This window comes from Myotis yumanensis, unplaced genomic scaffold (genome assembly GCF_028538775.1).
Source record: "Myotis yumanensis isolate MYYU_CA2020_CCGP unplaced genomic scaffold, mMyoYum1.0.hap1 SCAF_15, whole genome shotgun sequence".
Classification (NCBI taxonomy): Eukaryota; Metazoa; Chordata; class Mammalia; order Chiroptera; family Vespertilionidae; genus Myotis; species Myotis yumanensis.
In genome coordinates, this window is record NW_027223766.1 from 40,902,655 (window position 1) to 40,916,400 (window position 13,746).

Here is a 13,746-nt window from a genome sequence, read left to right on the forward strand (position 1 = left end):
GTGTACACCTCTAGTTTGTCATTGTTCCCTCCTCCTTACACCTGCCTGCCCTTTCCTTGACTTATTTTATCTTCCGGGCCCAGGAGGCATTGAGTTTGTGACCCTGGTCTGGTGTAAGCCTTCTTCTCGTTAAGCCCAAAACATGCATTTATTTTCAGGTCATTGGCAATGCTTCCCAATTATTGCTGATTCTCTGTGTATGTTTTGAGTAAGGCACATTAGGATACTAAGTGTCTATGTTGAGCTTAATTGAAATTGCATAGGAGCATCATAGTGTGGACAGTCACCCTGGTGTGCGCTGTTCCTGGTAAGGAGCCTGCATTCTCTCTGGGTGATGTCTTTGGACATGACGGTGACTTCACCCGAAATAATCACTGCAACCTACTCCCTTCCATATTATAAAAACTCTTAAACTCAGATTTCTGAATTGGGAGAGAGAGAGAGAAGACATGGATAACGTAAAATAATTTACTGTAGGTATTTTTAAATAGTGAATGTTATAATAACTAAGATACTACTTGAGACACTAAAATTTGCTTCCAAAGAATGTTTCTGTTCCCAAAAGTACATCATCATGCAAAAGCCTTGTAAAATAGACATGTTCCTGAAAGTAGTCTCTAAAAGAAATTTTCGTAAATGCTTTAAATAAAAATATACTTAAAAATTTAAAAATGTATTGCTATGGAAAAACACATTTACTTTGGATTAAATAATCATAATTAGAGATTCAAACATTAAGAATCTTTCTAAATCACTTATTTATAGACATAATGCTCACCTGGTAAGGTGTTAGGTCTTTTACATCAGAAATGTCATATCTTTGGGATTAAATCTGCAAGGGAGAATGAAATCCCTTGTGTTGCCTGGCCCTTAAAATGGAATTTTTACTCTATTCAGAAGCTCTAAAGTTGTGTCTGATTTGCCTCATGTGCTCTCTTAATTGCTGTTAGTTATTAATGTATTAATTCTGTAGCCTTTGTAAGCTTTTATTCAGAGGTTCAGATTTTTTAATAGGTAGGTAGTTACCAGTTTCCCTAACGAGGTCTGTGTTTATGATATTTTTCTTTTTAGTGATGTGCACATCTGTGCAGTACTTTTTTTTTTTTTTTAGGAAAAAAAAAAATCACGCCCAGACATTAATCTAACAACACATTTTACAAGCTCCAGTTTCATTCGTTAATTTTATTGTGATGCAAGTTGTACTGTTAAAAAAAAAGTGTATAAAAAATAAATTTAAATTGGTCTTCGTTGTAAAATTACTTACTCTGAATATTAATTCAATTGCTTTTGAGATCACAGACAAGGGATTTAGTGGGTTAAATCAGTCTGTACTAGTTTTGTGCTTAGTCTCTTCGCTGATGTCTATTATTAAACTTAATTCTTACTAATTATAAATGGGACAGAAAATTTTTTTTGTTTTAATATTCAGCTGCTCATTTGTCTTAACTGTATGAGAAATTATTTTCTAATCTTCACGGCAACTTTTGTTCCCTGTGCTTAAGTTAGTGGTTTTAATGCTGAACTGGGGACTAGGAGCCCCCAGTTTCATTTCTGTCCCTCACTGACTGATTCTGTGATTTCAGAATTGGCATTTGTACTTCACTGCCTTTGCCTGGAGCATTTGCTTATAGAACAAACTTTGATCTCAGATGAGAAGTTCTGTGTACCTTTTCATTACATTTAGTCATGGTAGTGAGTTTTGATTTTGTCCATGTTCTTCTAGTTTGAGGTTACGGGAAATGATGCGACGTTCATTGAGAGCGGCTGGTTTGGGTAGACATGAAGCTGGAGCTTCATCCAGTGACCATCAGGATCCAGTTTCACCCCCGATAGCCCCCCCTAGTTGGGTTCCTGATCCTCCTGCGATGGATCCTGGTAAGATCTGTTTATTATTTAGTTTTTAACAAAAAGGGTTATGAAAGAAGAGAAATTGAGCATTTTAAATGGGTTATTGGTAAATCTGAAATATTTAAAAGTAGCGTAATGTGTATTGTAACTAATTTAGTTACAAAGATTTGGTTTAAGGGGTTTGTAATTTAAAAATTAAATTTCCAGAAAATCTTGTCAGGTATTCCTTACTGCAATATTTCCTTACTGATAAGAAGCTACTTAGCAATACATCTGGGTAAATCAGTAAATTATCTAGTGGATTCCTTCTTTTATAGTTAGGAAAATAAGTTTATATTTAAACCTCTGTCTGATTTGTCGTTTGGCTTGTACAGAAGAGCCTTAAGTCCAGTTAAGAGAACAAGTTAGGGATATGTTGCCTATAATGATATGCATCCTGCTATTCTGTTTACTGAAAGATGGTGACATTGATTTTATCCTGGCCCCTGCTGTGGGATCTCTTACCACAGCAGCCTCTGGCACCGCTCAAGGACCAAGCACCTCCACCATTCCAGGTGAGAATCTGTACTACTGCATTTGCTTAGACATTTGGAGGAACACACTTCACAAATGGGTTTGACAGAGCCACACTTTTATCTCAAGGAGATGTTCCTTGGCTTGAGAAGCATCTCATTCTCTGAATTGTCTTCCATGTGTCAGTGAAATTGTGGTGTGGATGCACATGCATTTCATCAGTTGAGATGTGTCAAATGTGTTAATGTTTTTAAATTCTCTTTAATGAAGTTATTAATTTATTACAAATACTAGAATATTTTTCTCGTGGTATATTTAATAAATAGTTGGTATGTTATTCCAGAATATTCTTTCACTTGGTCTTGTTTATTCTTGTTTTGTTACCAAATGGATCTGCTTAATTACAGGTCCTTCCACAGAGCCATCTGTAGTAGAATCCAAGGATCGAAAGGCCAATGCTCATTTTATATTGAAATTGTTATGTGACAGTGTTGTTCTGCAGCCCTATCTACGAGAGCTCCTTTCTGCCAAGTAAGAAGTTTAATATACTTAATAGAATCCAACATTGTATGCCCTCTGTTACTATGCTCTCTTTAGTGAAAGATGCTTTCTCCATAAAATTCAGTGTCCACTAAATGAATATAACGTGATTTTATGTCAGCTTGATTTGAGTGTATATATGTTAAAAAGATGTGTTTTATTCTCAAATGTGAATCTGTAAGTTAGTTCTACCACTGTCGCTTGGAAAACTTTGAAAATTATACAGATTCTTCCCCAAAGCTCTACACTAGAAGTATGACTCAGTAGGTCTGGGATGGGGCCTGGAATCTGTATTTAGAACTGCATGATGATTCTGATGGTTTCTTTGGAAATTTTTTTGGCTTGCAGAATGCATCATCATGAGATTATGCAGAGTTTTTGATAAGTATTCTGTGGTAAATGCTCATTAACCATTAATAGATCATATCCTGCTTTCAGCATGATTGTTTATCTTTACAAGCTCATAACAATAAACATTTTTATAAAAATTAGTCATCATCTGTGCCAAACTCTACTTGCATTAACTCCTAATTCTAGAAATAACCATCTGAAGTAGGTGATATTATTCCCATCATACATTTGAAAATCCAGGCTTTCAGAGGTTATTGAACTTACCCAGGGTTATAAAACTCTAGTGAGTGGCACAGCAGGAATTCCAACCTTGGTTCATCTCTTGCTTCCAGAACTGAGACATTAATTTGGGACAGGAAGGACACATGTATTTTGGAATAAACATAAGGGAAACATGTGTTCTGAAGTAGGAAGCTTTATGAAGATGAAGTTTGAGTAGAACCATGAGGAATGAATAGGGAGAAGAGTGAGCAACAACATTAAAATGAAGAAGTATAAATATTTTACGACAGTAACTCATCTGATTGAAGGTGGACGGTCAGAAGAGAAGAATAGTAGCCAGCAAATCTGAAAAGTTAGGTTAAAGTCACCACTTCGGTCTATTCTTTGGGCTTGGATCCTCTGAATAATGGCTTTGTTTAGACTATAACAGTATCAAGTGGGGTTATAAAAATAATAATATGAATGTGGTATAAAGAAGTGTTAAAATTAGGCAAGAGTAGAGAGTAAAGTTGAGGCTATATTGTGTATGCCTACTTACAGCCTTCATTTTGTGTGTTGCAATACACTGATTTGTTAAAGATGGAAAAGATTAGAAGCAAAGGTAAAAAATTGATTTAGAAGGAAGACTTTCATAAAGAATCCAAGTTTTGTCTTAGTTACTAGCGACAGTGATGCTGTTGGTTCTCAGAGAGAAGTCAGGTCGAGAGCAGATCTGGGAGAAAGATGACTTTAGCGATTAGGTATGTTGAATGGGAGGGGTCACTGGGAAATCCTAACTAGATTTATCAAGTGAGCAGGTGTAGGTGCTGGGACTGTACTGACCTCATAGAAGTGGCAGCTGCTGTGGTGGATGAGAGAGGGAAGCACAAATGTCTGAGGTTGGGATTTTGGAAATTCCAGGGGGGAGTAGAAATTCAGTAAAGAATATTGAAGCATGTGTGTAAGAGAAAATACATAATAATAGCTAACACGTATTGAGTACAAATTATTTGGCAGGCATTGTACTAAAAGCTTTTTAAGTAATTTATTTAATCCTCATCACAATCTTACGAAACAGAGCCTTATTCCTATTCCTACGTTTAAAAAGAGTTGGTTTGACTCCAGAGCCCTTACTGGTCAATAGTGTCACTAAAGGCTAAGAAAGGAAGCACGGTTTAGAGAGATGGGGGCTTTCTTTCCTAAGTGAGATAATATGAGACCAGAACATGCTTTTTGAGTGGTGGGACATTATTTAACAAAACATAATTAGTTACTGCATCATGAACATGCCTTTCTTTTTTACAAGCAGTAAGGAAAAGTAATTGATAATTAATATTTTTATGTACAATTTTTCTCATTTTAGGGATGCAAGGGGAATGACCCCATTTATGTCAGCTGTAAGTGGCCGAGCTTACCCAGCTGCAATTACCATCTTAGAAACAGCACAGAAAATTGCAAAAGGTAATTTATTTCAAGTCCTAAATGAGTTGCATATTTTAAAATTTGAATAGATTCTCTTCTATACGCATAATATCGTAATTCTTCAAAACTAATTTCTGTATATTGGAATGATATGATTGATTAGAAATTATCAAGATAATTATTTTGTGCATGTATATGTTAGTGTTTGTGTGTAAAATTCATGTTTACACTTTTTCCAAGTGAGTTATATATTCTAACTTTCTAGCAAAAAGCAGCTGGTACAGATTTCTTAAATTTCAAAATGTTTCCATAATATATAATGTAATGACCTATCTTTTGAAAATAAAGATGAATTATTGATAGAACCTGCCAGTGGTTAAAATGGTGTTAGTGATAACATTTTATAGAAGTTAGAAGTCAGATATCTTATTGTTCTTCTGACTTGGAATACTTGCTTAATAGAAAACATTACGGAATATCAATTCCTGTCATGTAGCCTTTAAAAGATTAAAGTAGTTATCCTCTTTAAAATACCGGCTATAAATACTTGATGTGATTGTCTATACTTTGTTAAATAGGTTGGACTTGAATCTTAACTGCATAACTCAGTGCAGGACTCAGGTGGCTGATGTGTGGTGCATTTGTATTGTCCTCAAATGTGGTTATGAGATAGTTACACTTTGCACAGAATTGACTGGATTTCCTTGCATGTTGACTTTGTATATCAGGTTTTTTCTTTTTTCTTTTTATTAATATGTAGTAGTTTCTTATTTATACTATGTAAATGTTAGAGCTTTTCCATTTGAGGAAAGTAGCAGATGGCTGTGATTAAGTCCTTTCTTTAATCTTTGTAGCTGAAGTATCCTCAAGTGAAAAAGAGGAAGATGTTTTTATGGGAATGGTTTGCCCATCAGGCACCAACCCCGATGACTCTCCATTATATGTCTTATGTTGTAATGATACCTGCAGTTTTACATGGACTGGAGCAGAGCACATTAACCAGGTAAATTATTTTACATGTTCCTATATTTACGCTATCTTCAGGTTTTCTTTTTTTCCCCTTTGACCATCACTAGAGTTATAGTTTTATCTTGGTATATTACAAGTCTGATATTTCCTGTTACTCTGAGTTATAAAATTCTCCAAAGAAAATTAATTTTTTATTTAATTCCTAAATAAATGAAGCAGAGAAGTTGATTCTTAACTTAGTTATGGGATATCATGAAAATGAGAAATCTTCACTGGGTTGTATAATCTGATCCACTACTCTTGATGTAGATTTTATAGCTGTAATTCTCTTTTTTGGATGGTATAAATTATTTTTGTCCTACTGGTAGAATAAGATTATATGATTTGCATTTGTCTAATATTGTAAAATGTATATTCACTATAACAGCCATTACTTTGTTTCCAGAGCGCATTAATTTTGCTCTGCTATCATCATTGAAATGTTTTAGAAAATGCCAGAAATAATAATTATATATATATGATTGTGTGTTTCATTGAAGTATACCCTTTATTTTTAGGATATTTTTGAGTGTCGAACGTGTGGCTTGCTGGAGTCACTCTGTTGTTGTACGGAATGTGCCAGGGTTTGCCATAAAGGCCATGATTGCAAGTGAGTACAATCTGGTTTACTCAAACATTGTAAACTGCTTAGATTCCTATTGTTGCATTAAAATGATCTGTACCAAGTTATGTTTTGTTCCATAGTTCAGAAAGCATGAGGTTTTATCATCTAGTCCTCTTTCCTCTTTAAGCCAGTTTACATATTAGAATGTGGCTCTTGATTTAAAGTGTACTTTGAAATGTTTGTTCTTTAAATAAAAGAAGGCTAATATGCAAAGGAATATGTGGTCATACATTGTGACTAGGATCTAGTTAATCTTTTGAGATGTAGTGATAGGATGATTTTGTCTGTATTCTCCAGTATTAGGTCCCTTGTAGCAAGAAATCACATTAAGAGAATCATAGTGGATGTTAAACTAAAGGTGATAACCTTTCAATTCAGCAGTAAAGTTACCGTAGCTAGTTTGTTAGTTTTCACAGATCTGAGAAGCAGTAAGTACCCGAGTGCCTCAGAGTCTCGTAGGGACATGAGTGTAATTGGTGCAGGTGGGTAAGTGTTACAGATAAGGGAGACTGGTTTGTAAAAACCACCTATTCTGCTTTAAAGTAAGCAGTTATGTAGGACAAGTGGAAAATTTTATAGATATTGTATTAATACTTAGGATTTTTATTCAAAGAATTTTGGCTGTTCGTCTACCTTATTTTAGGTATCTAAAATTGATCGTCTTTATTCATTGATTGCCTTTACTAAGTGCTCTCATTGTGCTAGAAGTTAGGGTGGTGGTGGACAAAGTTAGTCCCTGTCCTCACAGGGTTGACACTCCTATCAGAGGACACAAGCAAGAAACATCTGCCCATAGGGTTTTGGTTCATGAGAGGCACATAGGAAAATCACATAAACTGAACGGGCTGTGGGGAAATAGGAACACACTCCAAAGGAAGTGACTATACTGAGTCCTATTTGAGATACCTCTTCTCATAAGAGTTTTGTGTAATTCTTGTTACATATATTTTAACAGTTGCACTTTGCATTCAAAAATTAATAAGTTCTGTTTGGTTCAATGCCTCTATTTTTCAATATAATGTTTGTATCTTTAAAAAAATTTCAGTTTTTATAGTTGTGTATGAATTCTTTCTAGACTCAAACGGACATCACCGACAGCCTATTGTGATTGTTGGGAGAAATGTAAATGCAAAACTCTAATTGCTGGACAGAAATCTGCTCGTCTTGATCTACTTTATCGCCTGCTCACTGCTACTAATCTGGTCACTCTGCCAAACAGCAGGCAAGTGGGGTTTTTAGGACATAAATTAGGTGGAAAAAGGATGCACATCTGAGTGCCGTCCCCAATCCCCCCTCCCCAAACACACACATAGTCCCCCTGACAACAGTGTTCTGTTTTGTATAGGGGCGAGCACCTGCTATTGTTTTTAGTGCAAACAGTTGCAAGGCAGACAGTAGAGCATTGCCAGTACAGACCTCCCCGGATCAGGGAGGATCGTAATCGAAAAACAGCCAATCCCGAAGGTGAGTAAATTTTACAGTTATGGAAAACATCCACATGTGAAAAATGGATGTTTATTCTTCTGTCTTACCCATTATTTCTTTTTAGATTCAGATATGCCTGATCATGACTTAGAGCCCCCAAGATTTGCCCAGCTTGCGTTGGAGCGTGTTCTACAGGACTGGAATGCTTTGAAATCTATGATTATGTTTGGGTCACAGGAGAATAAAGATCCGTATGTATTCATTAAAATCTTTTTAGATTTATCTACTTCCCATGTTAGTGTAGTCAGTTATAGTGCATTCTCTTTCCTTCCCCATTCAGTCTCAGTGCCAGCAGTAGGATAGGCCACCTTTTGCCGGAAGAGCAAGTATACCTCAATCAGCAAAGCGGCACGATTCGGCTGGACTGTTTTACTCATTGCCTTATAGTCAAGTGTACAGCAGATATCTTGGTAAGTAAGTCCTTTGAATGTTATTTATAAGCACATGAAAAGGCTGTTTTTCATACTTAACTTCCCATAATTTTACTAATCTAAATTCCTAAGTACTGATAAGCTCTAATTAAGCAGTACATTAAGAGGAATGGAATTTTGGGGTGATTTAAATGTCTCAGTTAACAGCAGAAACTCTTTTCATTCTAAGTAAATTCCTAAATACAACAGTGTAAAAATGATTGGAGCAGTGTTCAAATTAAACTTTTTAACACTTGGGTTACGGGTGAATTTCCCGCCAAAATATAAGATGGCGCGTTAAAATGCCTATATCTTTTGAAGTATGGGTTCGATTGAAATGAAATATTTGGTAATACGCAGTTACAATCGGCCCGAGTTTACACGTTTCCCGCACTCCACCGCAAATCTATATGAACCGAGTTTAAGACGGCTCCCGCGGAGTACGCGCAATTCACGCGAGCCGACTTAACTCGTTTCCCGCAACCCAAGTGTTAAGTATCTTTTTTGCTGTGAAATTAGAAAAGGATATAAACTATAAAACCCAGTGTTGATGAGGTTATGGTAAAGACACACTTACACTGATGGGTGGCATTGTATTTGGCACTCTTTTGGAAAACAGCTTAGCAGTGTCAAGAGCCATAAAAATATCATTGTCGTCAGAACTTGTCATCTATATATATAAAAGCCTAAGCGGCCTACTGGCTGACAGGCCAACTGGCTGGTAGCTATGACGCGCAATGACCATCAGGGGGCAGACGCTCAACACAGCAACTTTGACGAGCTGACCGGCGACAGCAACTTTGCAGAGTGCCCTCTTGCACTCCAGGACCCCTCAGGGGATGTTGGACTGCCGGCTTAGCCTGATCCCCACAGGCCAGGCTGAAGGATCCCACCTGCCAGAGAGACCCCGCTCACTCCGCAGATGCCCTTCAAGCCCCTGCACTGCCCTAGGTGTGGCCGGCTGGGGAGAGACCATGGGAGGTTGGCTCCAGGGTGTGGCCAGCCCTTCTCACCCAGTCCCACCCTGCTGGCCACCTTCTAATTAATTTACTTTCAATGTGCACGAATCCATGCACTGGGCCTCTAATAAGGTAATAATTTATTATATAAGAAAGAAAAAGTTGTATCATAATGTAATGTAAAATTAAAAAACAAAATACTTTATGGATCCAAAATTAATATTAATGGACAAATGAATCAAATTAGAGTTAAACCACTACTGAATGTAATGTAGCAATTTACAAATAAGGGTTATTTTGTCAGGCCAATATGGCTCAGTTAATTGAGCATTGTTCCATGTACCAAGAGGTCACTGGTTAGATTCCCAGTCAGGGCACACGCCAGGGTTTCGGGCTCAATCTCCATTTGGGGCGGGGGCGGCGGGTAGGAGGCAGGTAATGGGTGTTTCTCTCTCATCGGTATTCTATCTCTCTCCCTCTCTCTCAAATCAATAAAAATAGTTTTTAAAAACAGATATTTGAATTAAAAAAAAAATAAGAATAAGGGTTAAATAACATTAAAAAAAAAACAGAAAATAACATGAAATTGGGTGTTCTCAGTAATTGATACTTATATGGTAGACCATGCATGGAAATGAGACTAGAAAGTAATAATAATAATAGTTAAGTGATAGGGATGGGATTATAAATTTATTAATATAAATAGTTAACTCTACTTTGGTGCTTCAGTAAGTACCCTATAGTGAATGAAATATATTCTTCCTCTCACCTGACATACTTGGTATTGTTCTTTTAAATTTTAATTGCTATCCATAGGACTGTGAGACTGAACACAAGAAGTCGGGCATCTGAGACCTATAGGCCCAGCCCTGGTCAGCATGTGACATAAACTAATCACTGACTTTGTAAATGTTTTGGTTAAATTTATTTGGAGATTTTTATTATGAAATGTGAACGTTGAAAAGGGTTGGAAGTTTTTGCGTAATGAATGTGTAAACATCTTCTGCGATGTCTCAGCACTAATGGAGTGGTTATAATCTCTTAAAGCTTCTGGATACCCTCCTGGGCACGCTGGTGAAAGAACTCCAGAACAAGTACACACCTGGACGTCGGGAAGAAGCCATTGCTGTGACAATGAGGTTTTTGCGCTCTGTGGCAAGAGTTTTTGTTATTCTTAGTGTGGAAATGGCTTCATCCAAAAAGAAAAAGTAAGGCATCCCTTTTGACTTTTGCATTATTTTGCACAAACTTTTTATGAAACTGACATCATGTATATGAAAGGATTCATAAAAGATTCCTGTGTTTTCCTTTTTGCTCTAGCAACTTTATTCCACAGCCAATTGGAAAATGCAAGCGTGTATTCCAGGCACTGCTGCCTTATGCAGTGGAAGAATTGTGCAATGTAGCAGAGTCGCTGATAGTTCCTGTCAGAATGGGGATTGCTCGTCCAACTGCACCTTTTACTCTGGCTAGTACCAGCATAGATGCCATGCAAGGCAGTGAAGAATTATTTTCAGTGGAACCACTACCACCACGACCATCATCTGATCAGTCTAGCAGGTAAATTTCTACCTGGTAACAGATTCTGATTAATTCTTTCTCTGGAAACGTCACATTTGACTTAACGAAAACCTTTGCATGAGCATTCAGGTGGTGTACATAATCATTTGTATATCAAATGGTGAAGATTTTACTTTGTTTGGAACATGTAAAAGTACTTTAAAAATTATACCTCCATGTCTAATAGACATATATTTGTGTGTTTTGGTTTGGAAAGGCACTATTTTTATTAGGCCATGACGGTAACCTGATAGGAAACCTTACTTAAGACTTCTGTAGACATCGTTATTTTCTGTTTTTTCTTACCTTTAAGTAACAGCCTGTTGGAAGGCCAAGTTAAAGAATGAAAAGATAAAAGATCACTTTCTCTGTGTCCAAAGGCTGGGGCTATGGGGCGCAACTTTGTAGATAACAATCAGAATGATAGAATTTTAAAATATTTTCTACAACAGCCATATTAACTAGGAAGGGGCTAAAACAACCCAGTAATAAAAATTTCTAGTTACAAAGTTACTTATTCTTAAATCTCATCTTTTCCATTTAGTTGATAATTTACCTTGCTAGACTGAAGTTTTTGAGTCAGAATGTTTGGAACCTAAAACTAACTGTTCTGGTACCTTTTATTTAGCGCAGTGCTTCTCAAGCTTTAATGCGCATGCAAATCACTTGGGGATCTTATCAAAAAATGCAGAGGCTGATTCTGGAGGGCTGGGTGGGGCCTGGGATTCAGTATTTCTTAAAGACTGTCAGATAATGCCAAAGCTGCTGGTTTAGGGGTCACACTTACGAGTGGCAAGGCACTAGAGGCCTTTAGCAAGTAACTTGTTTATTTTGTTGGTTTTCTTAAGTCTGATTTTGTTACTGTGTATATATGTAATAATGTTTTAATAAGGATCTTTAAGACCTAAAGACCCTTCTTCTTTCTGAACACCTATGTGTTAAGGATGGCCTTCTTTAGGATTTGGAGAGTTCCCAAATCTTAACCCCTGAGTTTCATTTGAGTTGATGTTGAGTATCTGCTCTCACTATTCTCCTTATACTCCATATGCCAGTATGTGTCCCAACTTTCCATTTATTATCAGGTCTTGTAGGATACCCTGGAATCTAAATCTAGGTGTGTCTGTCAAAGCTCTCCCACGGTAGCCTTGTCACTGATGTACTTCCAGGATTTGCTGAAAACTGTTACAAATCAAGCTATATATTTTCAGAGTTGCCAGATATACCTTAGTATCCAAAGGTTCTGCTAGTGAAATCTTCTTGTACTCTTGTGATGTTCCTGATTCTCATACCCTGTGAGGAACCCCCAATTACTTAGGTGGTATTACCTTGTGAATTCCTTGTGCCCTTCCCTTGTGTGTCCCCCCCTCCCCAACCCCCCAAAGGACGTAAAAATTTTTATTGCATTGAACATATTTTGGAAGCATCTCATCTCTGAAGAGTATCCATGAGCCTAGCCTGTTCCTACTAAATTTTAAGATTTTTTTCACCTTGCTTAGTATTAAAGTATTGTACACTCTTAAGCTCTGCTCTTTACTCCATTCCCCTTATTGTATTGTTGGGCCAACCTCTTACGTCTTTCCAGAAGTAGATCTCATTTGATATCAACACTTATCAGTGCTAATGTTTTCTACTACTTCATAATATAAAAGTCCATTATAATACAGTACAATCACTCCTTCGAATAGGTTGTCTTCTGACCAGGGTTCCAAGCATGTCTTAAATAAAACATATACACTTGACCAGTTCCTGGGATTTCTCTTATGTTAGATGGTAGATGGTGTTTACCACTACATTGAGTATAAATTCTTAAGTTCAGTTGTTTTGCTTTTCTGTTGCTTCCTCCCACCTCTTTGAAACTCTTAATGTCTTTATTAATTCATTTGTGTCTACTCTGTCTCTGTGCCTCATCTAATAACTGTCACTGAAACTTTAGCATAAACTAGGAACTTGCCTCAGCATTACAGCTGTATTACCTGTTTTGTGGTACCCAGTAACTGTTAGATACCACTATCACTCCAGTTTTAAAAGGGAGGAAACCGAGGCTCAGAGAGGTGTTAGATAGCAGGTTCCACAGCTATTGACGTTTAGAAATATTTAAAAATCTAGACAGGTATTTTCCTTTGCTGTTACATTAGGCAGAGTATTAGAAGGCAGAGTAGGGAGAGAAATTGCTGCTTGGTGCTTACTGATAGTGTTGAGGTATTGGGTTGACCAACACTGAAGTCCACCCTCCCTCAAAGTGCAAATTTCAGCTCCAGACTCTCAGGAGCGCAGGCTTGTAGTTAGAAGTTCTCTGAAAATATGTTTTTCCTGTCTCCACCTTGGCTGATATAGGATAAGTCTCTTGAAATCTTTTGTCCTTTCTTGATTTATGTTTGGCTCATGTACTTGATAGAAGAGAGGATTGCTATGATGTAACTTCCAATTTTGCTCAGACCCCAGGCTGTCTTCTGTGACAACTATGGCTCCTTTAACCCTTCTAGTCCAAGGGACATGTTTCTTGAAGGCTGTGTCTCAGTTGATGACTCTTCATGTATAACTGGTTTGATTTTGTTTCTCAGAGCAGCTGAGGTGAAGTGATTTAAAATCTATAATAATCTATAATAATAAAAGCATAATATACTAATTAGACCAGACGTCCTTCTGGACAAAGCCAGGGCTGCAAGGGAAGCCCAGGTCCCAGGTGCCGGAGGGCGACCAGAGGGAAGCCTGGGTCCTGGGTGCTGGATGGAAGCTGGTGCTGGCAGCCGGGGAAGGAAGGCCTATTCTTGCACGAATTTCATGCATCGGGCCTCTAGTCTGTAAATAAAGGATAATAAGTAGG

The 13,746-nt window shown here is 37.2% G+C and overlaps 1 protein-coding gene across 12 annotated transcripts in view; it reads left to right on the forward strand.

The window, feature by feature from the left end:
* Positions 1–13,746, forward strand: part of UBR5 (ubiquitin protein ligase E3 component n-recognin 5) — a 138,950-nt gene that overhangs the window by 91,917 nt on the left and 33,287 nt on the right. For 11 of the 12 annotated variants that reach the window (XR_011468255.1, XM_070392399.1, XM_070392400.1 and 8 more), the window contains exons 23-34: positions 1,724–1,875; positions 2,307–2,402; positions 2,769–2,892; positions 4,817–4,914; positions 5,730–5,878; positions 6,402–6,493; positions 7,584–7,730; positions 7,854–7,972; positions 8,058–8,184; positions 8,274–8,403; positions 10,410–10,570; positions 10,683–10,922. Coding sequence is in view for 11 of the 12 variants with exons in the window: in XM_070392399.1 (XP_070248500.1) it covers positions 1,724–1,875; positions 2,307–2,402; positions 2,769–2,892; positions 4,817–4,914; positions 5,730–5,878; positions 6,402–6,493; positions 7,584–7,730; positions 7,854–7,972; positions 8,058–8,184; positions 8,274–8,403; positions 10,410–10,570; positions 10,683–10,922 (1,635 nt within the window). In the remaining variant the exon portion in view is untranslated. The remainder of the gene's footprint in view (positions 1–1,723; positions 1,876–2,306; positions 2,403–2,768; positions 2,893–4,816; positions 4,915–5,729; positions 5,879–6,401; positions 6,494–7,583; positions 7,731–7,853; positions 7,973–8,057; positions 8,185–8,273; positions 8,404–10,409; positions 10,571–10,682; positions 10,923–13,746) is intronic. The other variant, XM_070392395.1, reaches the window with a different exon arrangement.